At 44.3% G+C, this 21,666-nt stretch overlaps 2 protein-coding genes across 4 annotated transcripts; one reads left to right on the forward strand and one right to left on the reverse strand.

Annotated features, from left to right (window-relative positions):
* Window positions 1-2,204: 2,204 nt before the first annotated feature.
* LOC108159278 (putative phosphatidate phosphatase) lies at window positions 2,205-6,861 on the reverse strand. 2 transcript variants are annotated; one of them, XM_033392450.1, is made up of 6 exons: window positions 6,734-6,861; window positions 3,301-3,452; window positions 3,009-3,239; window positions 2,762-2,941; window positions 2,513-2,689; window positions 2,205-2,450 (listed from the first exon to the last, which is right to left on the reverse strand). In XM_033392450.1, exons 1-6 carry the CDS (start codon window positions 6,753-6,755, stop codon window positions 2,433-2,435), a joined length of 780 nt encoding a protein of 259 aa, XP_033248341.1. In that variant the 5' UTR covers window positions 6,756-6,861; the 3' UTR covers window positions 2,205-2,432. The 2 variants fall into 2 exon arrangements, with proteins under 2 accessions (XP_033248341.1, XP_017147928.1); XM_017292439.1 differs by lacking the exon at window positions 6,734-6,861 and adding an exon at window positions 4,621-5,810.
* A 55-nt stretch (window positions 6,862-6,916) lies between these two features.
* On the forward strand, window positions 6,917-21,620 carry LOC108159276 (putative phosphatidate phosphatase). 2 transcript variants are annotated; one of them, XM_017292436.2, is made up of 7 exons: window positions 6,917-7,125; window positions 11,800-12,275; window positions 17,355-17,506; window positions 18,012-18,230; window positions 19,904-20,083; window positions 20,150-20,326; window positions 21,023-21,620. In XM_017292436.2, exons 2-7 carry the CDS (start codon window positions 11,987-11,989, stop codon window positions 21,152-21,154), a joined length of 1,149 nt encoding a protein of 382 aa, XP_017147925.1. In that variant the 5' UTR covers window positions 6,917-7,125; window positions 11,800-11,986; the 3' UTR covers window positions 21,155-21,620. The 2 variants fall into 2 exon arrangements, with proteins under 2 accessions (XP_017147925.1, XP_017147926.1); XM_017292437.2 differs by lacking the exon at window positions 21,023-21,620 and adding an exon at window positions 20,460-20,601.
* Window positions 21,621-21,666: the final 46 nt, after the last annotated feature.

The following is a 21,666-nucleotide window of genomic DNA, read 5'->3' on the forward strand; positions in this document are numbered from 1 at the left end:
CCTCCTGCTGGCCAGCCATGCCACCCTATCCTCCTACTCCTACTCCTACTCCTACTCCCCTGCCCCTCCCCGTCTCTCCCGGGTCGTGTACGTGCTGGACAAACTTAACGCCTTTTATGCCCCGCTCCGGACACTAGAGAAATGAATTGTGGCCTTTGCCTGGCGGCGCAGGAAAATGTTGTTGCAACAAAGCAGCCTGCCCCTGCGACTGGCTGTTGCAGCTAGAACAAGTGGGCTGCAAGTGCCAGAGAGCACAGCCTGCTGGTTCCCTGTAAAAAGGCAGAAGTGACTACATATGGAAGGTTTTTAAAGTCTTCTACGAGTCATTGAACGACTGTTTCGATATATGTAGGTGGAGAACGTATAACCGTTCAACTGAATCACCATAAGAACTGGTCACTGCTTTCCTTCGATGTGTGCCCATTAATCATCACCACTCAATCAGTCACAAAATCCTCCCCAAATGCAGTATACCTCTCCTTCCATCGTCTATATGTAGGTACCAAGCCCTAGTCCGTGTAATAATTCTTGTGCCCTCCCTTTGTAGCTTTCCCCCCCAAAAGCAGATCCGTAATGCCTTTTGTTTTTTGCGATGCTGTAATTTTCATGCTTCGAAATGAATTTCGCGCCTGAATCGAAAATTGCCAGCCCGCTGGCTAGCCAAACGTCCATTTCGTCACTGCCCCTCTTCGGATCACTCTCTTTGTGGCTTCTGCAACTGTGGGGCGACACTCAGAGTCGTGTCTGATGGCAAGTATAGGTTTGTACTTTGATAAATATAGCGACGATAATCCAGGCAAGCGTTGGTGCATTTTTCCATAAACTTGAAACCATTGACAGACACGCGTGGAACCCCAATCTCTCTCCACATCAGAAGCATAAAAAACAAAACAAGAAAAAGAATGAACAACAGATGCGGGCAATTGAGAATTGGGGTATTGGGGAATTGGGGAAATTCTTTGGGGTCGGGGGAATCAAATGCAATTACTGCGATAAGAGCGGAATAAAAATGGTGTTAATTGTCGAAAGGCTTGCATAGAAATTCGGTACAATCCAGCGGTACTCCAGCGAATGACGATGTTCTGGCGTCCACGCTTTATGCCCGCCATCAATCTCCTGGCTGTCTGAGTGGCCTGAGTGCTGATAGCCGGGATGGTTCCACAATGTACATAGAAGATGGTGTACGGAACAGCAGTTCCTAATGCAAAGTGAGTGAGTGCCACTTGGCTGTGCGACTGCCTGATTGAGCGATGCATCAGGAGGCAGCATCAGCAGCAGCTCCTTGTACATACATACAACTCCTGTCCATTCACTTGCTGAGTGGCCCAGGCGATAAATTCGTTTAATATGGAAATCATATGCAAAATTGATCGGGGTGATCGGGTGTCCAGGGGGGCATTTGCCACGGAGTAATTAAAAACCACAAATTGCTGACTACCGCAGACACTGCACTACACTGCACCACACCACCGATCTCTAATTATCCATAGATCAGAGATCTCCCAACTGGATCTGGCCAGTTTTCGACTGCTACTCGTATCTGGCGCCTACCGGCTCCAATATCTACACGTACCTCTCTCGAACAGACCCAGAGAGTGGCAATCGGGTTTCCAATAGTTCGTGGTAATTAATCTCTCCCGTCAAGGACACTTCCTTGTGCAATTTGATTTAAATTGCTCGTTTTGTGTGGTCATAATATCGCAACAATTCACTGAGATCTTAACACATGATATTGGTAAGTCTGCGATTTCAAAACTTCAGCTGGGGAGTGTCTCATGATAAATAAGATTATATGGATTGGAATGTAGAGCGGCAAAGATTGGTTCAAAAGATTAAAGATTGAAAGAGCACAGCTATGAATAATGGAGAGTCTAAAACTACATCTATGATAGACTTCTCTCATATATGTATGTACATATGTAACCCTCTCCTTTGAGAAACCAAAACCCCCCCTAAACATGAACGATCAATCAACTCATTCTGTGAGGGAGAGAGAACATCAGTATTGTTTTGTCAGAAATCCAAACAATAATTGACTGGGGGCTTCCATTCAATCAGTATCGTAGAAAACTCCAATCATTACTCAGAATATGGAATACATTCCTATGAATGTTACCATACAATTAAGAGATGCTAACGTCTGTCTGTCAAAAGCTAATTTTGTTCTTGTTCCCAGTTATAAATCAATTGAAAAAATAATGGAATAATGTTAAAACATATTATACTGAAATTTATTAAGTAAAATGGTTGAAACGTGCACTCAGACATACATATATCGTAGATAAATATGTGGCTTATGTTCTAGAGATGGTCATATTTGAGACAAAGGTAAAACTGAACTTCCAGTAGATGAAACATCTTAAAGCGATCGATCGCAGGCCAGCGCGGTGGGTAGCGGCGGTTTGGAACCCCCGTCAAAAGAATCGTCTTGCCTACCACATTGTCGAGGTCTGCAAAGCATAGCAAGGATTAAAAACCACTATAATCATGGGCATATCTTGGTAACACTCACCACAATAATGGCATATGTAATACCAATGCCGGCTCCTGCCAGAACATCGGAGCAATGATGCTTGTAGTCGGAGATGCGCGTAAGGGCCGTGTACCAGGCGAACATGAGCAGCAGGAACTGCACGAAGTGTTGCACCATTCTGAGCCTGGGCCAATGCATGCGGCGCTGCAAGTAGATCTTCAGGGAGAAACAAGAAAATATATTAATTAATGGATGTTATTTCTATAATAATAATCAAGTAGAACCTACTGCTGTATAGAGCATGGCATAGAATGCGAAACTGGCATGCCCGCTGGGGAACGATAGACTCATATCCTTGATCCTCTTGGCATTCATGTCCGCTGCCCCACAGGTGAACTCTTCGATGTAACGGCCGGCATTCATCGGATGACTGCAATTGCTCCCATCCCAGAGAACGGGCTGACAGAGCTTTAATACAACAAAAACATAGACAAATCAGTACAAATATTCTTTCAGAGAGTTCCACTCTGCTTACAGTGAAAAAGTGCGGTCTCAGCCTTCCAATGGCATACTTGGCTATATTCGCAGTCAATTGCTCGACGCCGAGGCCAAATATGAAGATGCCAATCTTCCGGTAGCACTCCAGCAGCCAATAGGGCAGTTCCAGGTGACAGAGATGATAGCCACTGCCAGTCCTGGTCTTCTGGCTCTTATAAGTGCCATGCAAACGCTTGTCCTGCCCCCTGAAGAACTCCACGAGGATAATCTGGTGGAAAGTAAACCAATTAGTCATCAAAAGAACACAAATAAAAGTGCATTCGGCTCACCAGAACCACGGGCAGAGCGCCACACATGAGGTACAGCATCCAGCTGCGTATGGTGGAGTTTTTGTAGGGATGCTTCAGGGACGAGTCGTTGCAGAAAAAGCCGCGCTTGAAGGGCTCGCCCCACAAGGAAAAGCCCAGCATAGGCAGACCCACTGGAAAGAGAAGGAAAATCAGGGCATGGCACTAGCATGGAAGGATGTAGCATATGGTATTTGATATTCTGCCCAGTGCTATTTGAGATTTCCCATCCAGTGGGTGGCCCAGCAGCGGGCAATCGCAATGGTGTCCAATTCATGAAAGCAAGGTCTGCTGATCCAGCCTTAATTGGACTTGGGTAAACAACACAGACCATGGTGATGGTGATGATGACTATGTGGCTGCTGATTTTTACATGGAAACGAGTACAATACAATCAAATTCTCCCCCTGCTAAATGAGAACTTGCCACAAATTGAATAAAATAAATCAGACCAAACTCGATGCGCGAATATGTTTTTGGTTTTCTTCTGTTTAGGGTTTGCTTGGTCGAAAACTGTCTGTTCATTATTAAAACATTGAAACACTAATACATACAACGAAAAGCCACAAGGGAACACCATCATCAATAAACACTGCTGGAATCATTTTAAAACAATTTGGAAATGTTTTTATTTCGCATCCGAGCCTCAGAGAGGAAACAATGCGGCGCTTGCTCACCTCAGATACAATAGATATTTATACATACGGTAAATACAGTATGTATAATAGATAGAACCCCATCTGTGGCCCATTCTCGCACCAGACAACATCTTAGGCGGCTGCGTGATTGATTCAGAAGTGGCATGGGTGGAATGACTTGCAAGTGCAAGAGATCAATTGCTGCCACATGATAACAGATCATAAAACGTGTGAAAGGGGGCAGAAGTGATAGCCGTGATGGAGAGGGTATTGTGTTAGAGCTCCCTCCATCAAAATTGATTTATTCGGAACTTAGATTAGAAAAGAAAATCAATTCTTCACTGGAAATGGGAGCAACTCGAGTGGGGTTTCTTTTTAAAAAATACATTATTTTATTTGTAAAAGTTTAAAGTTCTCTCTCTCTTAAATCAGAGTGTAGTGAAAATCTCTACTGGAACCTATTTCGATTCCTGTATAACTATCCTATCTATATTTGCCTTTACCATCTAATAAAGGCCATCAATAACCACTCTTTGTTATAAACGAACATACATATTTCTAACAGGAAGTTATATAGCACTTCCTGTAGGTCCCACCCTTTGATGTCTGCCCTGAGAGGCCCCTTTCCCTTTCCCATCGTTTCTATTCAAATTCCCCCACTTACCGCAGCTGAGCATACACAAGTCCAGCAGAATACGTCCAAGAATCTTCTTCGGACCTCGCAGCGGCCTCTTGCCGGGGACAATGGATCCTGGTCCGGTTACCAGTCCAGTTCCCAGGCCTGGGCCCGAGCTTCCAACGAATGTCGGCAGCTGTAAATCAAGTTTTACATTGTTGTTGTTGTTGAGATTGTGGGGATTGGATGTCGATGTCGGTGTGGCCGAAGATGCGGCTGCAGCGGCAGCGGCGGCGGCTATGATGCTAGCTGCCGTTGGAGACGATGGCTCCTCCCCGCTGCTGCTCTGGCTCTCGAAGCGCTGCAGCGGCGTTGTATCGCAAACGCTGCCCGGACGCAGGCTGCTCATTCTGAGGCTGCGGTGTTATCAGGCGGTGGTATGGTATCGGAGGGTTTATCTAATGGGGGAGCACTGGGAGTGAGCTTGAACGTGGCCTCAATTTATGGCTCTATTGCACCTGGACACCGACTTGGTGGTCATCTTATCAGCGGCAGACACACACAAACGGACTAGCACAGTGCGATACAAATATTTGAATAATCCTCGCGACCCGAGAGATTTCTTCGAGTATGTGCTAATGGACGGGACGCTCCCCTGTTTGTCTTGGGTAAGAGTTTCAGAGTTTCCTTGGTATTCGTATCGGCAATAATTCAGTTGGGTCTTACAAAGTAAGGCACTTTCTGTGATAAGCGTCGACGGTGGCGGTGGCGGTGGCAGTGGCTGATTTTTGGGTTGCACCAACAAATCGATAATGCTGTAAAGTCGGCGTTTTCTTAGCGGCTCCGAGGGGGAGTGGTAAGTAGTAGTAGTTGGTGGGTAAGGGAATTGCGCAAGCGATGAGCGATTGCAATCGACCAAGACCGAGTCAAAATTTTGAACAAATACTGCTGGCGATGCGTAAAGCCAAATACATTGTTTGTACGCTCGAAAAAATCTGTTCCATTATTTGCACTTGCATTTCTCCATTCGCACTCGATTTTTGTTTGTTTGCTTTCACATTTTTCTCTCCTCTCCGAAGATGTTCTTGTTGCTACTTTTCTATGCGTTGCGGACTCTCCTTCGCATGCGCAGCGACGGGAAAACCGACGATCGAAACCTCACGAAGACGTACCGTTAACCGAATGCAAGCGACATGCACCGACGCGAACCGCTCGACTGGTGAAAATGGAATGAAACTGGAAATGCAGCCCACCATCGCCACAGTCACAGCCGCAGCCACTGCATGGAAACGAATTGTTTAAATAACAAACGAGTCGGTAAGTGTGCCGACACTATGATACTCAGTCTCAGCACTCAATCGGTATATTTTTATAAGTAATTAAACGTAAACGCCTGAATTGGTCTCGGAGTCTATTAGTGCCGCATGCTCTCTCTCTCTTTCTCTGCATTTATGAGAAAGATTGATTTGTTTGTTAAATTGGAAAGGGGGTGGAGGGGTCTCTTAATTTGGCTTGCGCTGCGCTTGTCATGGGATATGGAAAACAGAAACAACAGGGAAGGAGAGGAAGCTAGTTATGTTATGTTAATCTGTTATGATCCGAATATCTCCCTGTCTCTCTCTCTCTCTCTCTTTCCAATTGCCTACGCAAAGGATTCCTTCTGGCTGTTGCTTACATCTGCACAGATCTGATATGCTCTTTTAGTACAGGGTATAAGAAGAGAAGTAGTGGTAGCACTCTCTCTCTCGCTTTCTGTCGCTCTCTCTGATCAGTCCACGATTTGGGAATGGAACAGTGGATAGAGTTTCGGAAAGAACTTTTAAGGGTTGGAGGGTGGATGCAAAGGTGTTGTAGGTTCTTGTGATGGTCTTTATTGTATTGAATCCTTGATAAATTCCATTAGAGAAAGGGTTCACATTGATTGTAAATTTAATTAATTATTGAACTTATTAGTAGACTTATGGCTAATGAGCTTTCTAGGGCTGTAAGGGATGCTCCCCATAGCCATAACACGAAATAACATAATGGGGATAAGTATTTACAACCAGATTACGCAAGTTCTATAAATGGTTTTATTGAAAACCCCTGAATGTTGCCACCGCAATGTTGTCCAAGAAAACACTGCCTAAAATACCATTACAAAAGCTCTTCTATAAATTACCTTTGACCTCTCCTTTCTGCATTCCACTTCCATAACGTTTCGTTGCGATAACAGAGAGAGTATTTATTCTCTGCTCTCTTCTGTCGCAATTCTCGTTCCGCCTGCGACTGAAACACTGGCAACAGACTGGCAAACGGCAATCTTATCTCCACACTCGCCTTTTTTCTGCTTTCGTGCTCGGATGTGTATAAATTTCTGATTCTGTGTCCCGCTAACTCTGACAGATCCCACTACGAATCGGTCGTATACTATATAATACTAGTGCTGATATTCAATTCGTGGGAAATCGAATTGTTTAAAAGAAGTGTACAAATCAGACCTAACGATGACGGCGCAAACAAGGCCTGCTTAACGAAAAGGTTTCGTATTTATTTACGTTTCTTCGGCAAAAGGTAAATCAATTATACAAAACTACGCAAAAATATACAAAGAAAGTGTTTATTTGTGGCGCTGAATTATTCATGGAGCGGATGGATATAGCCATATTTGTTACCTCTGGATTTTATTGATTTGCTTGGCTTGGCCGGCAAACACAAAAGTGCTCCACCGGAGCCTCCAAAAATTGGCGGTCACATAAACAAATGAAAACCGAGTGCATATCAAATGCTTGAGTGTGCCAGTGTGTGGAAATTCATACATTTTTGCAGGTGAAAAAACGGGAAAGAGAAAGGAAATTCGCTCATCGATTGAGTGGGAGTCGGTCTCTTTGGTTTGGTTTAAAATCGATTTTCGCCATAGCCCCCTCCTACCTCTTGGGTTCTTTTGCGTATTTGCTATTCGGAAATACACTTTATGGCCCTGTTCCATGAGGAAATCTACCAAATCGCCTCATCCTCTTCCCATACTCGGAGTGCACTCGCGGCACTCTCATCGATAGCTTATCAATTATTGAAACGCAAAAGGGGAATACAATTTTGTTTGCCTGAAAATGCCGACACACTGTGAATATGTGTTTGTGTGGCTTTTCATGGTGCCCGGCCTGGTCTTTATTTATTAGTTAATCAATCCCGTGGAATGCCTCACGTTCGATCAGAGTTTTCCTTCCACTTGCTCACTGCCAGATCGTGGCATGGGAAACTGTATTGGCCATGTGCCAAAGTATAAGCCATTACAAGATTCGTCCAATAAACATTCGGATTGGAATTGTGATGGAAGTCTCAATATTATTCAAAATCAAATAGTTTGCATTGCTATTTTTGAGAGATTTTTGCAAGCTGTGGGGAGATTTTTCCTACTAAAAAATCACATTATTTATACTGAAAGCTATAATAGTAGATTCATACGATTCCTTTTACAAAGATCACATTCCGACATCTGGAGTAGTAAATTGTGACTTTCTTCAAGAAATAAGCTTCGCAGTTCAGTAGAGAAAAGCCCCAGTCAATGGCGGGTTCCTCCTTTCCATAAAAACAACCATCGCCTTACATATTACGGCTAGCAACTCAACTCTTTTTCCTACCAATATATTTTGCCACTTCAACGTATTTTGTAGTATTCGATTTCGTTGTCAGGCGCGTGTAAATGGTGGCCAACTTCTGCTGATCTGAGCCGGAATAAAAGTGCATTGAAAAAATGTTCATTAACAAAGCAAATAAACATGCACTTTACATACACCGGTGGGTTCGGTGGTTTTGGTGGGACTGGCATCGATTTTCCTTCCGTCGACGCGTCGACAGGTTGTCTGGAAAGTACAGCCTGAATTTGAGACGACCCATGGATCCATGGATTGTATAATTGAACGTGGCGCTCTTTTTGGATGAGTTTGTATTTCCATATTCCGATGGAAAGTCACTTGTGGGCCACCCGGCGCTGGGTTTATATATTTCTCCTGCTGTTTATATAAATTATGATAATTACACTTGGCGATATATATGCGTATCTTGATTTTTAAATTCATTTTCCATTTTGGATAAACAGGCGCCGCTGCAGCTTGACCTTAATTCGCGCCATGTGCTGTCTGAAATATGTATTCCAGAAAAGATATCAAACGAGGGGGAACGTTGTGAGTTGCTGCGGAGACCGCAACTCTACATTTATACCCGATACTTAGTCAGTATGGCTCTCCTCCGGCAGACGCCGCTAATATTAAACGACACGAAAAAGAGAGAGACAGAAAATCAGTCTGAGCTTGTCGTCGGGCGCTGCGTGGCCACTGCAAATTGATTTCTTGCTTTTGGCTACAAAAATGATCCGATCTGATCCAGATTCAGCCATCTGATAGATATGGTCATTATCTATGATTCTGCGTTTTTAGTTTTCTCGAATGTGCAATATTGTGGATGCAACAGATTTTCGTCCTTTGTGGGGGCGGAAGGGGGTGGGGCGAAATTCTGAGATATACGTTTTATAGTGAGATCTAACAGAAGTGCGGATACCAAATTTGGTTACTCTAGCCTTAATAGTCTCTGAGATTTGAGGATGCCCCAGATTTTCGTCCTTTGCGGGGGCGGAAGAGGGTGTGGCGAAATTTGGACACGAAACGGTCAAGGTCCGATATCACAGGAGTGTGGATACCAAATTTGGTTGCTCTGGCTCTTATAGGTTCTGAGATCCTTGAACTCATATTTTGCAATTGGCAAAACCGACCATGAAACCTGTGTGTTAGAGAGAGACAGAGCGAGAAAGAATGAAATTGTTTTCTTGATTCTGGCTATAATAATTATACGATCTGGTTGAGATTTTACACTCTAGAACATATAGTCATCCTCTACGATTCTTCGTTTTTGGTTTTATCGTATCTTAAAAAATGTGGATGCCACAGATTTTCGTCCTTTGTGGGGGCGGAAGTGGGCGGGGCGAAGTTTTGAAATATTTGTGTAGCAGTGACATATCACAGAAGTCTGGATCCAAAACATCGTTGCTCTAGCTCTTATAGTCTTTGAGCACTAGGCGCTGAAGGGGACGGACAGACGTACAGACGGACGGACGGACAGACGGACAGACGGACAGACAGACATGGCTCAATCGACTCGGCTATTAATGCTGATCAAGAATATATATACTTTATGGGGTCGGAAACGATTCCTTCTGGACGTTACACACATCCACTTTTACCACAAATCTAATATACCCCAATACTCATTTTGAGTATCGGGTATAAAAATGGACGAGGCGGAGGGGAGGGCTAGAGGCAGTCTTGGAGAGGAGAAGGCTCAGCTTGTGGTCGTTGCCCGAGATCGGTTAATCGTTCAACTTGTTTATGCAAATGTGCAGGGGTAAAGGAGAGGGAGAGTGGGAGGGAAAGACCTTCAACTGCCTCTCCTTCGTGTTGATCTTGTAATCCCGGTGAACATGACATATCCTTTGATATGCTAAACGCGTGAAATTTATTGCCCCGTGGAAAGATCATTGAATAATATAAATAGCCTTAAGTTGAAAGATGGATATGATTTGGCAGATTGAGGAAAAACTGACTGTTGAGTGGCTGCCATATGAAAAGGAAAAGTCTGCCGAAGCGCCAGCATTTCCTTCAACTGTCTGCCTGTGAAAGATTTAGTAGAATTTCTGTTTCAAAATCTCCGATCCCCTGGGTTTCGATGAATTCTGTAAATAAATCGAAGCCAGATCATTACATCGTAATTGATCGTAAATTAGATCCAAGCGTGAACAGATCTTGAAATTCTCAAAATATGTACTGTTTCTAAACAACAAAATATATTCCATATAAATCTTTTCACTTTACAAACCCCTTGATTCTTTTACTGTTAAACCCTTTTTCCATTAAATCATGACTAAATCGTAAGCAACTTACACAACAATAATTCAAAGTAAATTAGTTTGTCATAAACACATCTTGTGACATTTTTAGACAAACCCCTCCCCGCTTTTTGAAATCATAAACGCCCGCGATAAGATAAGGAAAATATTTGCCGAAATAAAAGCAAGATTAATCGTGCATTAATAGGTCAACAATTTCAAAGGGGGTCTACTGCAACGCCTCTGTGCCATCTGCAGGGTATTTTTAGCCCCGACTAATGGGAATTTTTTATTTCCGGGAGTTGACAATTAAAGCAAATAATCGCAAACAGAACAATCTCAAGTGCGTGGAGGCACGCTCCCGACCAGGTCAGATGTTATCGGAGTTTAAACGAGTATTCTTCACCTGTTGTTGTTGTTTTTGTTGTATTTTAATTAAGATGCTGCTTTGTCATTCCCCCCAGAGGGAAAACATTCATCAGGGGATCTGAAGCAGCCAACCAGTTGACTCTGGTGCGGGGCATCCATAAAACAGTGCTCCAGAAGGCACCAAAGTGGGCAGAAGTCCTCTTTGCTATCTATAAATAGTCGTTGTCTGATCGAATGGAGGATTGCCATGGCTCTGGCTGCCTTGGCCCGGCCATAATCGAAGCTGACAACTTCGATTCCCATCCCCTCCTCTCACCAATGAGTGGGCTCTTGCTCCTTCTGAACGGATCGTGCACAGTGCACAGAGCATTGCATTGCTGAGAATCTGACAGACGTTTGCCACTTGGGGTTTTGTCAAATTAAGGGGCCTTGTTGAACCTGAAGCAGTTGGCGTGCCCCTAGTTGGTCATTACAACGCCCCGTTGATGGCCGAGTTGATTGCACAAAATTATAGAAATTCACGAGGTTCTAGAAGAGAACGAAAGAATGGCAGTTCATGCTGTAGAGTGCCTACAGTGGATGCTCGATTGAATGGATACCCAAGGTTCCAGGAATACTCGTAACGAGATGTTCGAGGAAAGGAGTGGAAGAATCTCAAGTCTTAAATTGAATAAAAATTGAAAGTTGATTGCTCGTTTGAATAGACGTCACTTAACCCGTTTGAGAAATCGCTTGTTATTTCCAGTCGAGTGTTAATAAATCGTAAAGTTCTTCAATTAAGATTTACACACACATGCATACACATGTACATGTGTATGAATCAGAGTGGGGAAAAGGGAAAAGGAAGAATCGTCACAGCTGTCTGTTTTATCGTTAGGGAATCCGCGCCGCCGCATTACTCACGCAATGCCCCCTCTTCCGTCTCGTCTTTACCATTATTCAACATTTTATTATTTACTCATAATACCTTTATCTCTATCTTTCCACATGATCCGTGCCAGAGGCTGGCTATGACGTGAGTTCGGAATTTCTACCTTCGCCCGAGAGAGTCAAGTCGAAAGCGCCTTAAGCTCAAGTTCACTGCCAGCAAGTGGCAAAAAGAGCGAACGCGAGAGAGATAAAGAAACGAGAAAAGCTTGGGGCAAGCAAGCTTTTGCATCAACTGTTTTTACACCCAAAAGCACCAACATGAGTAACGAATCTTCCGTTAGCGAGACAACACCGCTCCGTCGGCCGCCCAGTCAATTGAGTGCCGATACAGAAGCTAACGTGGCCGACACCAGACAGTCGACGGTTTCGGTTGTTAACAACAATAATCATAGCAACAATAACAACCACTACAGCAACTTGGTCGAGGTGCGTCTCCAGGAGGCAGAAGAGAACCAGCAGCAGCAACAGCAAGAGCAACGCGAAAACATGGACACAAATAAGAGAATCTTGTGCCGCGTGGGTCTGGACATTTTAATTTTACTCTGCGGTAAGCTTGTAGCAGTAGCATAATCCACCTGATCCCACAAGTACACAATGTATCACATTTCGACTTGATTGCCCTGAAATTCAATGGGGACGTCTTCAAGTAAATACGGAATGTTTATTTGCTGCCGCAATGTTTATTTTTCTTTCGTTTCGTTTCGTTCTCGTGGTCCCTTGATGTGTATGTAATTGAGCGCAAAAGCTCTCTTCGGCAAAGCAATGCTCTCTTCGCTCTTTTGAACCGTCGTCTCGTGCGGCAGTTTTTGTTTTTGCTTTCCGATTTTTTTACATAATTTATAGATTAGCAGTTCAAAATGTGACTCAATATTAATGCGTATTCAACCGCATGTGTAGTAAATATCTATCTTTTTCTGTATTTAAATCACTTGTTACGCCAACCGCAACAATTTTTATTGCTGACTTATGTTTCATTTCCCTGTTTGCACACCGCTGAAGAGCTTCACCTACCTTTTGTTTAAACAAAAGCCAAAGCGCGAGTAAACTGTGTCAGCCAAAAGGTGGACAACCTGCAGTGGGGCTGTCTCTTGGTCCGGGGGAGGGGAGTTGGGAGCTCTGTGGCGGAAACGCTGGCGGAGGAGTTGTTGTGCATTTCACAATCAGCAGTTCTCTTCAGCTCAAACATTATCAGCATTTTGTGTTTTAAAATCTAAAAGAAAACGAATATAAAAGACTAGATTTTGGGGCGACGAAGATGTAGACACCCTGCCAATCAATCATTTCGGATAAATATAAGATGTAGCTTCAGAAGTTACGCCAAATCGGCTGATCAGGAATATACTCCATGGTCTAAGTATAAGAGTGGCTTGCACTCTACGTTTACGGGGTATAAAAGCAACGACAGCAATGAAAATAAGAGCCAAGAGCCACAGCTATCAATAGCTTGCATTGTACCGCAACCGGTTTGACTGAGAGCTTACCTGAGAACACGTTCGACCGTCCGTTCGCTCTCCTGATTACCTCCAAGGCGGGGTGGTGGATGGATGATTCACCGCTTACCCAAAACAGATCTGTAGACTTTTGCAGTTGGCACTACATCACATACAAAGTCAGTCGCCATATTTTTCTAACTGATATGCAGCATACACACGAGTACGAGCTATCGATCGTTCCAATCAGCCATAGACCTCGGCCCGAATTTACGGCCTTATTGTGTTAGCCAACCGATCGCGCCCCAGCGTGACACATGTGGCAGGTAGCAGGAAAACTTTCGCAAAGCTTGACTCATAATAAGAGCCTTTAAGAGATCCCCTGAATAAATCCAGGTCCCCAAATGAATCATCCGCATAAGTATTTTTCTCTGAAAACAAAAGGAGACGGGGACAATAAAGCCTTCTCTGGGCTATCAAAATAGATTACCCAAAAAAAGTGCAAACACGAATACGAATAGATAAGCTCCAGACAACCGGGGCAATAGGGTCCATGATTTAGTTTCGTTTATAGAATTTGTTTTTTTTTTTTGGGAGTCTCGTAATCTGAGTAACTCTTGCCGTGCGCATATTGAATTAATCTATAATCGAAAAATCAATTTCCTTTATCGATTTGTTAACTTAAAAGCTAATGGAAAACCTCCGACAAGAGTTCTTAAAATAAATTAATAGAAACCATGGAAACAGTCAACAAACAACAAACACGATACACGATACACGAAACACTTCGATTCGTTTTGGTTTCCAAATAAATTCCAATTAGTTTAATCTGTTACAAAATACCAAAATATCTGGCCGAAAGTATGCCGGACTGCATTTTGTGGGCCATTTGGAAATCTGGTTTTTAGTGGGTCGACGAAGATGCTTTTCTATCTTCTGTCGTCAAATGATCTTCGGGTGTAAATTGATTCTGACGCTGATAAAGTGATCCGAGACATAGGGAGAGTGTCGGTGGCACTTAGCAAAACAATCCCCAACCACAGCCACAACCTCAACCTCAAGACGAACCAAACCCAAAGCGACGACTCCCTTTGACGTTAATTGAATGCGAACGAGCGGTGGCACACACTTTTCCCGACTCCACCACCTTTCTCCAGGGGGTTGGGGGAGTCATTAAACCCATAAAATATACAGAAATCCATTTTGGGGGTCGTCTATGCCTCTCAGCCGCTTCAATAATTTATTGAGCGTGATTGTGTGGTTCGGTGGGGAAAATTCCTTCATTTCATTTGACCAAAAACTAAGTAGAAAGAATAATATTTATGCAACGCATTTTGGGCCGCATTTTAGGCATGAGGCAATTGTTGTTTCATTGTTGGTGTTTACCTTCCATGCAACAACAAACAGACACGCACAGATACAGATACAGATGCAGGGCAACAATAGATGCACCACAGCACCGATTTAGAGATACAAAAATATCGGATGATGTTGATTTTTCATTGGTTTTTTTCGCTACAGTTTTCTTGGACAGAAAAGTAATGAACATTTAATTGCCAGCAAGCCCATGGCCGACCCATGACTCATGGCCTGTCAGAGAAGGGCACTGTCTTCTGTACCTGTGCAGCGGGTGCAGCGGGTGCAGCGGGGGTGCGGGTGTATGGATGTGCCCTGGGAAAACGAGTGTTCGTGGTAATTCCAACAAACTGCATTGATAGCCAACGGTGTGGCAGTCATGCGGGAAATCGTCTGCAGAACCCAAATCAATATTTCTCATACCTGTCGTCTGTCGTCTGTCGGCCTGGGTTCGGGGCTCTGGCTTCTTGATCGATCAGAAGTTATTGTTTCTGCTGAAGGAATAATCATATTTCTTGGAGCTTCTTTCATTGTCCTTTACCCGCCCAATCGAATCAATTAAGGCGGGCAGGGCATGATTCTGAGGCCTGTTGTCAGTCATCTTTAAGCCAATCCGCTGGCCCAGAGTCTGCTGTTAGTTTGTCTTCTTTTTTTGCATTAATTGTCTTTAATTTGACTTCCGTCATGTCTAATTAGTCCGACGACTGTGGCAAGTGCAAGTCAGACGCTTTAATTAGACATTTGTCCCCGCTATTGGGGGTCAGATTTGGAGTGGAAAGTGAAAATCGGAGTGGGCGGAGAAAGAGCCACATGCTCCGTCTGATAAGACTCTCGTCAGTGGGTAAATATTTGGCAACTTGAAAGCAAAGTGTGCGGCAAAGCAGCATCTTTAAGATACACAAATGGGGCGCGGCGTACGACGGTGGCTCCTCACATGAAGATGGATGCCGCCATGGGATGGGATGGGAACGGGGTGGTGCGGCGGGGTTCTTAGCAGGCGGCAAAATGATCTCTTGGTGAAGATTATCCCAAATCTGGATGGGGCTGAGTGGGGCTCAGCTCTACCTCTTTGTTTAACAAACAATTTGTTTATGCCTTGCTCTTATATGTGCTTATATATTTGTTGCTATTGTTGGTTCAATTAGACGGTAAATGTTGTGTGTTGTGTTCTGTGTGCTTTGGCTGTGGCGGCGTCTTTATTATTGAAATGAACTTGACACCAAATGGACAGCAGCGTACCGTTTGTTTGCTATCAAAATGCGGCCTAGGTGCGTTACAATTCGGTTGAATGCAACACACGGGACGCCTCGCATGGTTTCCACTCCACGAATTAAATTAAGCATTTCCGCTGGAGGTGGAAGAGGCACCACCAGCAGGGGAATGAGCATGACTGGAAAGGGAGCAGAGTGGGCTCCCCCTATAATCATTTTTAAACGTTTTATGTCACCCTCATAAAAAATGAAGAGCGGGAGAAAAAGCATCAAAAAAACTATTCTGTAGAGTTTTTCGATTCCATTTCACACAATTTTCCATAGTTTTCCCCCATTTCTCCTTTTTGGAGAATGGTTTTATCAACGGTGCACTGGTTAATCCAGATTATGGAGATGTATCTGGGAAATATCGGCCAGACACTTTCGTTTTCTATGCCGCAAAAGTCATAAAAACATTTTAGTGCTACCGGGTGGCAAGAGCACAGGATTACAGACAGCGAAAGAGATAGGGAGAGAGCATTCCCTCTGGCCAACAATGGGCCACTTGCTGTGTGTAATATGACGCTAATCTCTGCAAGAATCCATCCGTATATTGTAATATTCCCAGCACCAGAAGCAGCAGCCACAGAACCATCCCAGAGATCGTTAAATATATTCAGACAATGCGCCTGATCTAGATTTAGGGACCTGATGATGCAGCTGCAGGCTGAAGAATGGGAAGAAAGAGTGCGACAGGGACAGGGGGTCATTGTGTCACCCACCTTTGTTGCCTCTTCGATTGGGTTCGGTTCGGGGTTTTTGGACCACAAAGATCGGCATGGCGAAAAGAGAAGAAACCAATTAAAAAAAAGATAGAGGGGACAAGTCGTCGTCTGCCTCAAGTGCTGGTGGCCAAAGCGTCGCCAACTCTGCACTCGAGATGTCTCCCGACTGCAATTGCAACTGCAACTGCAACTGCAGTCCATTCCTCCTGGCACTCCATGCCACTCTATGGTTCTGTTTCTCTGCCTAATGAGCACTCGGCGGGACCAAGAACTTTCTCATTTTCCATGCCTCAGTGACTTATGCCAGGGAGGATGAAGCAGAGCAGAGCAGAGCAGAGCATTGCTCGTGGCAGGTAGCATGTTGCATGCATCATTAAGAGCTGGAACTAGAGCAACTACAACTACAGCTCCTAATGCAATTTTAATGGAGCTCTCCACCAAAAACGTAAAACAAACATAGAGAAGGGACTCCACTGAGCTGAACGTCTAATCAATCCATCAATCGGGCCCCTCCATCTCCATCTACATCTCCATTGGCCATTTGTCAGCTTGCACGACTCACAATTTGTATGCCCCGTTGATGAGTTATTATTAATGGCAACGAATTTTTAATTAGACAACCGAAGAACCCCAAACATAACTCCTCCCTTTCATTAGTTTATGATCCACATTAAAACCCCACGCACGTTCGGGCTGTCAATCGAGGAGGGGACTCTTCGTTATCAATAGCTTAGGACATATCATCCATAAGTCAGCTGTCAGCAGGGCCCCCCGCCATAGATATGTGACACCCGACGATGACCTACTAAATATTGATAAATTGATAAATATTCTCTACTAATATATATTTTTCTTACGCTTTCAGTTGGTTTTCCCATTCTATTGTTTTTCCTGCTGGGAGATCCCTACAAGCGAGGTTTCTTCTGCGACGATGAATCGCTCAAGCACCCGTTCCACGACTCCACAGTGCGAAACTGGATGTTGTACTTCATTGGAGTGCTGATACCCGTTGGTGTGGTAAGTCGAGGAAACCCAATTGTGCGGGGGGGAGTGAGAGTTAGAGTGGGAGTTGGAGTTGGATAGAGTGGAAATTGTGTCAAGCAGCTATCAGAGATACTTGAGCGAAGATTGCGCCATCATTTCAAGTTCAGTTGTCAGCAGTGGAATGGATCTGATGCAAGAACCCCGCGCCATCTGGATAGATGGATAGATGGATAGACGGGCGTCTGTTTACTGTCCACATGTCAGCAATTAAAACTAGAGCAACATGTGTCTGGCCCTAATGCGACTAGATACGGGTCACAGCCCATTCCATGCCAGACGCCATAAATATTTGCATGCGCGCATTTTAATGATTTCCAGAAAAAAAAAAAAAAAAACAAAGAAAGGGTTTTACGAGGTGTTAACAGGAAACTCTGACAACTGAAAGACCCTCAACCTCACTCCCACTCCCACTACCACTCCCATCTTGTTTCTCAATAGTTTCTCACTACCATCTCTCTTTCTCTTTCTCTGTATCTAGATCCTCACGGTTGAGGTACTGATATCGCGGTGCAAGGCGAAGCGGGACAATGGCAATGCCACCAGTCGGCGGTATGTCTTCATGAAGTACGAGCTGCCCGACTGGCTGATCGAGTGCTACAAGAAGATCGGCATCTACGGCTTTGGGGCCGCTGTCAGTCAGCTAACGACGGACATTGCCAAGTACTCCATCGGGCGACTGCGTCCACACTTCATTGCGGTAAGTCGCGTTCTTTCTGGAATTGGAATGGGAATTGGTTAGCAATTTTGACATTGCCAATTAATTTTAATCTGCCACATGTGCGACACTCTGACGGGGGGACAACGAAGACAAATTCAATCTCGAGTGCTGGAGACAAAGTCAACGAGGGGGAACGTTGTGAGTTGCTGCGGAGACCGCAACTCTACATTTATACCCGATACTTAGTCAGTATGGCTCTCCTCCGGCAGACGCCGCTAATATTAAACGACACGAAAAAGAGAGAGACAGAAAATCAGTCTGAGCGTGACGTCGGGCGCTGCGTGGCCACTGCAAATTGATTTCTTGCTTTTGGCTACAAAAATGATCCGATCTTATCCAGATTCAGCCATCTGATAGATATGGTCATTATCTTCTGATTCTGATTTTTAGTTTTCTCGAATGTGCAATATTGTGGATGCAACAGATTTTCGTCCTTTGTGGGGGCGGAAGGGGGTGGGGCGAAATTCTGAGATATACGTTTTATAGTGAGATCTAACAGAAGTGCGGATACCAAATTTGGTTACTCTAGCCTTAATAGTCTCTGAGATTTGAGGATGCCCCAGATTTTCGTCCTTTGCGGGGGCGGAAGGGGGTGTGGCGAAATTTGGACACGAAACGGTCAAGGTCCGATATCACAGGAGTGTGGATACCAAATTTGGTTGCTCTGGCTCTTATAGGTTCTGAGATCCTTGAACTCATATTTTGCAATTGGCAAAACCGACCATGAAACCTGTGTGTTAGAGAGAGACAGAGCGAGAAAGAACATATAGTCATTTTCTACGATTCTTCGTTTTTTCTTCGCTGAAGGGGACGGACAGACGGACGGACGGACAGACGGACAGACGGACAGACAGACAGGGCTCAATCGACTTGGCTATTGATGCTGATCAAGAATATATATACTTTATGGGGTCGGAAAAGATTCCTTCTGGACGTTACACACATCCACTTTTACCACAAATCTAATATACCCCAATACTCATTTTGAGTATCGGGTATAAAAAGACTCTAAAGATGTGGCGGGGGCAAGGGTTATTAATAGACTGGTCCGAAAGGGGAGTGACTGCAGTTGGTGTGACAAAACTCCAAATGGAATACATACTCTATCCAAGGAGCAGTTCGAAAACGTTAAAAAGGAAAGAGAGATATCTTAATTGAGGGATCTTCGAGTGCAACTCCAAATCAAAAAACCCTCTCGAAAGCTGAGAGTATCTTCAGGGTATTTCCAATTCAACTTCAACTCTAATTCAATATTCAATCTGCCATTCCCAGTGGTTTTGTTTATTTATGATATTTTGACTGCTTGTCAGGCTATTTCATAAACATTTCTCTTGCGGCAAGTGGCTTGTTAGCTTATCGTGGGGATCGTTTTGGGGGGATCGGATCGAGGGTGCTCTGGTCGGGCTTGGACTGGCCCCCCATTCTAAGAGGAGTCGCACAGAGCCGCCCTATTGTTTAGTGAAGTGCGGCAACAGTTGAGCAGCAAAATGCAATGCAGATGCAGCTGTTGGCTCATTTCCATCTCTAATTTGCAGCACATGTGGCAGAGATCCATCCGCAGGGGATGTCTCTCACAAAGACAAATACTCCACCCATAAGCAGCTTAAGTCGGAGTCAAACTCGTACTCATTTCCGTTGCGATTCGATTACAGGTGTGCCAGCCCATCCTCGCAGACGGTACCACATGCAACGATGCCGAGAATGCCGGCAAATACATCCAGGAGTTTACTTGCCAGGGACTCGGCTCGTCGGCGCGCATGCTCAAAGAGATGCGCCTCTCGTTCCCCAGCGGACACTCCAGCTTTACCTTCTTTGCCATGGTCTACATGGCGGTAAGTTGTCTTTCTTCTTGGCTTTGTCCTCTAGGCCTCATCCTCTTCTCTTCTTTCCACTTGCAGCTGTATCTGCAGGCTCGCATGACCTGGCACGGCTCCAAGTTGCTGCGTCACCTTCTCCAGTTTGTGTTCATCATGATTGCATGGTATACGGCTCTAAGCCGCGTCTCGGACTACAAGCATCACTGGTCCGATGTGCTGGCCGGAGCCCTGATTGGCTCCACGTGTGCCTTAGTTGTGGTAAGTAAATGATATTCTTCTCTCCCTTTCCCTCCACCCCCTCAAAAACCCACGGCATGATCCCAGTGAGGGTGGTAGTTCCCCTCGTTCTTTGGGTAGATTCATTGATGCATCACTTCCATCATCTTTTTAGAGCTACTGTTTGCCCAAGAATTGGTTCGATTGGCATACAGTGTGGCTCTCCAAGGGCAAGGAACAGTAAGACAGAGAGACATCCTACCACTTGCTCGGACATTGTAACGAAGAATTGCAATTAAAACTTCACAAATCCAGCATTCCCCCGACTATTCATTATCCTCTGGTGGTGGCTATTGGCACTTTAATTGGTGAACGGGAAACATTTTCCAAATTGGCATAACTCAACACCTTCCCGGGGCCATGCGATTGCGTGTGGCTCTGCTGGCAATCAATCCAATCGATGGCACGAAACCGCTTTCGGGTTGACTTTTAATATCCCATGCAATGCAAGCACCAGCTGTGGCATGCAGCTGTCCAGCTGTAATTTCACGCTTCATCAGAGGGGGGGATAAATCGAGCTATGGAGGGAAAAGCGCCCACATTCCATAACGATTCAATTAAACAGATAAGAAGGAAGGAAGCAAAGGCTTTAGAATCATCGCATACTTTTAGGAGCATTTATTTATTAGAAACTCCGTTATTGCAACATGAAGTTTATTTAATTTCCTTTACTTGCAGGCCAACTACGTCTCGGACCTGTTCCAGACGTCCAGCACGAAGCCTTACCTGCCTCGGACCGCCCAAGATATGGGTGCCACGACAATAACAACGCAGTCGCCGCCGCTGGGGATCACCGTGACGACGAATTAACCCCCAGTGGAGGTCCACAACTACCACAAATTCCATATGCTGTAGCTGAAACAGGGATCTGATTTCGCGCATGCTTTTTAGAAAGATGACGAAGCCAAGCTTTCGTGTTTTAATTTATTTTTGAGTTTGCATTTTATGTAGTACCGTGAGAGTGACGTTGCAAGTGCACTTAAATGTCTTCCCCGGAAGGTTGATTTTAAGCTTAAGTTAGCGCAATGGAAAGATATCTTTGTGATGATATTTATTGTATTATTCGCTATGGAATTTTAATACAAATTAGTCTTAATTACGACATAAACTAATTTCACAAACAAGTGACCTTCTGTGGAGCAGCACAAAAGAGTGACGCAAAATGCGTAAAGTATTACTTTAAATTAGGACTAAGAATTCAATGCATAAAGTATTTTATTTATTTGTAAGATGACCATGAAAAAAAACAATAAATTAGACTTTTACTTAAAACTTTTTTAAATATCTAATTGCGGGGCAGCTGCGAACGTTTTCCAGCACTA

The sequence above is a fragment of the Drosophila miranda genome, chromosome 3 (genome assembly GCF_003369915.1).
Source record: "Drosophila miranda strain MSH22 chromosome 3, D.miranda_PacBio2.1, whole genome shotgun sequence".
NCBI lineage: Eukaryota > Metazoa > Arthropoda > Insecta > Diptera > Drosophilidae > Drosophila > Drosophila miranda.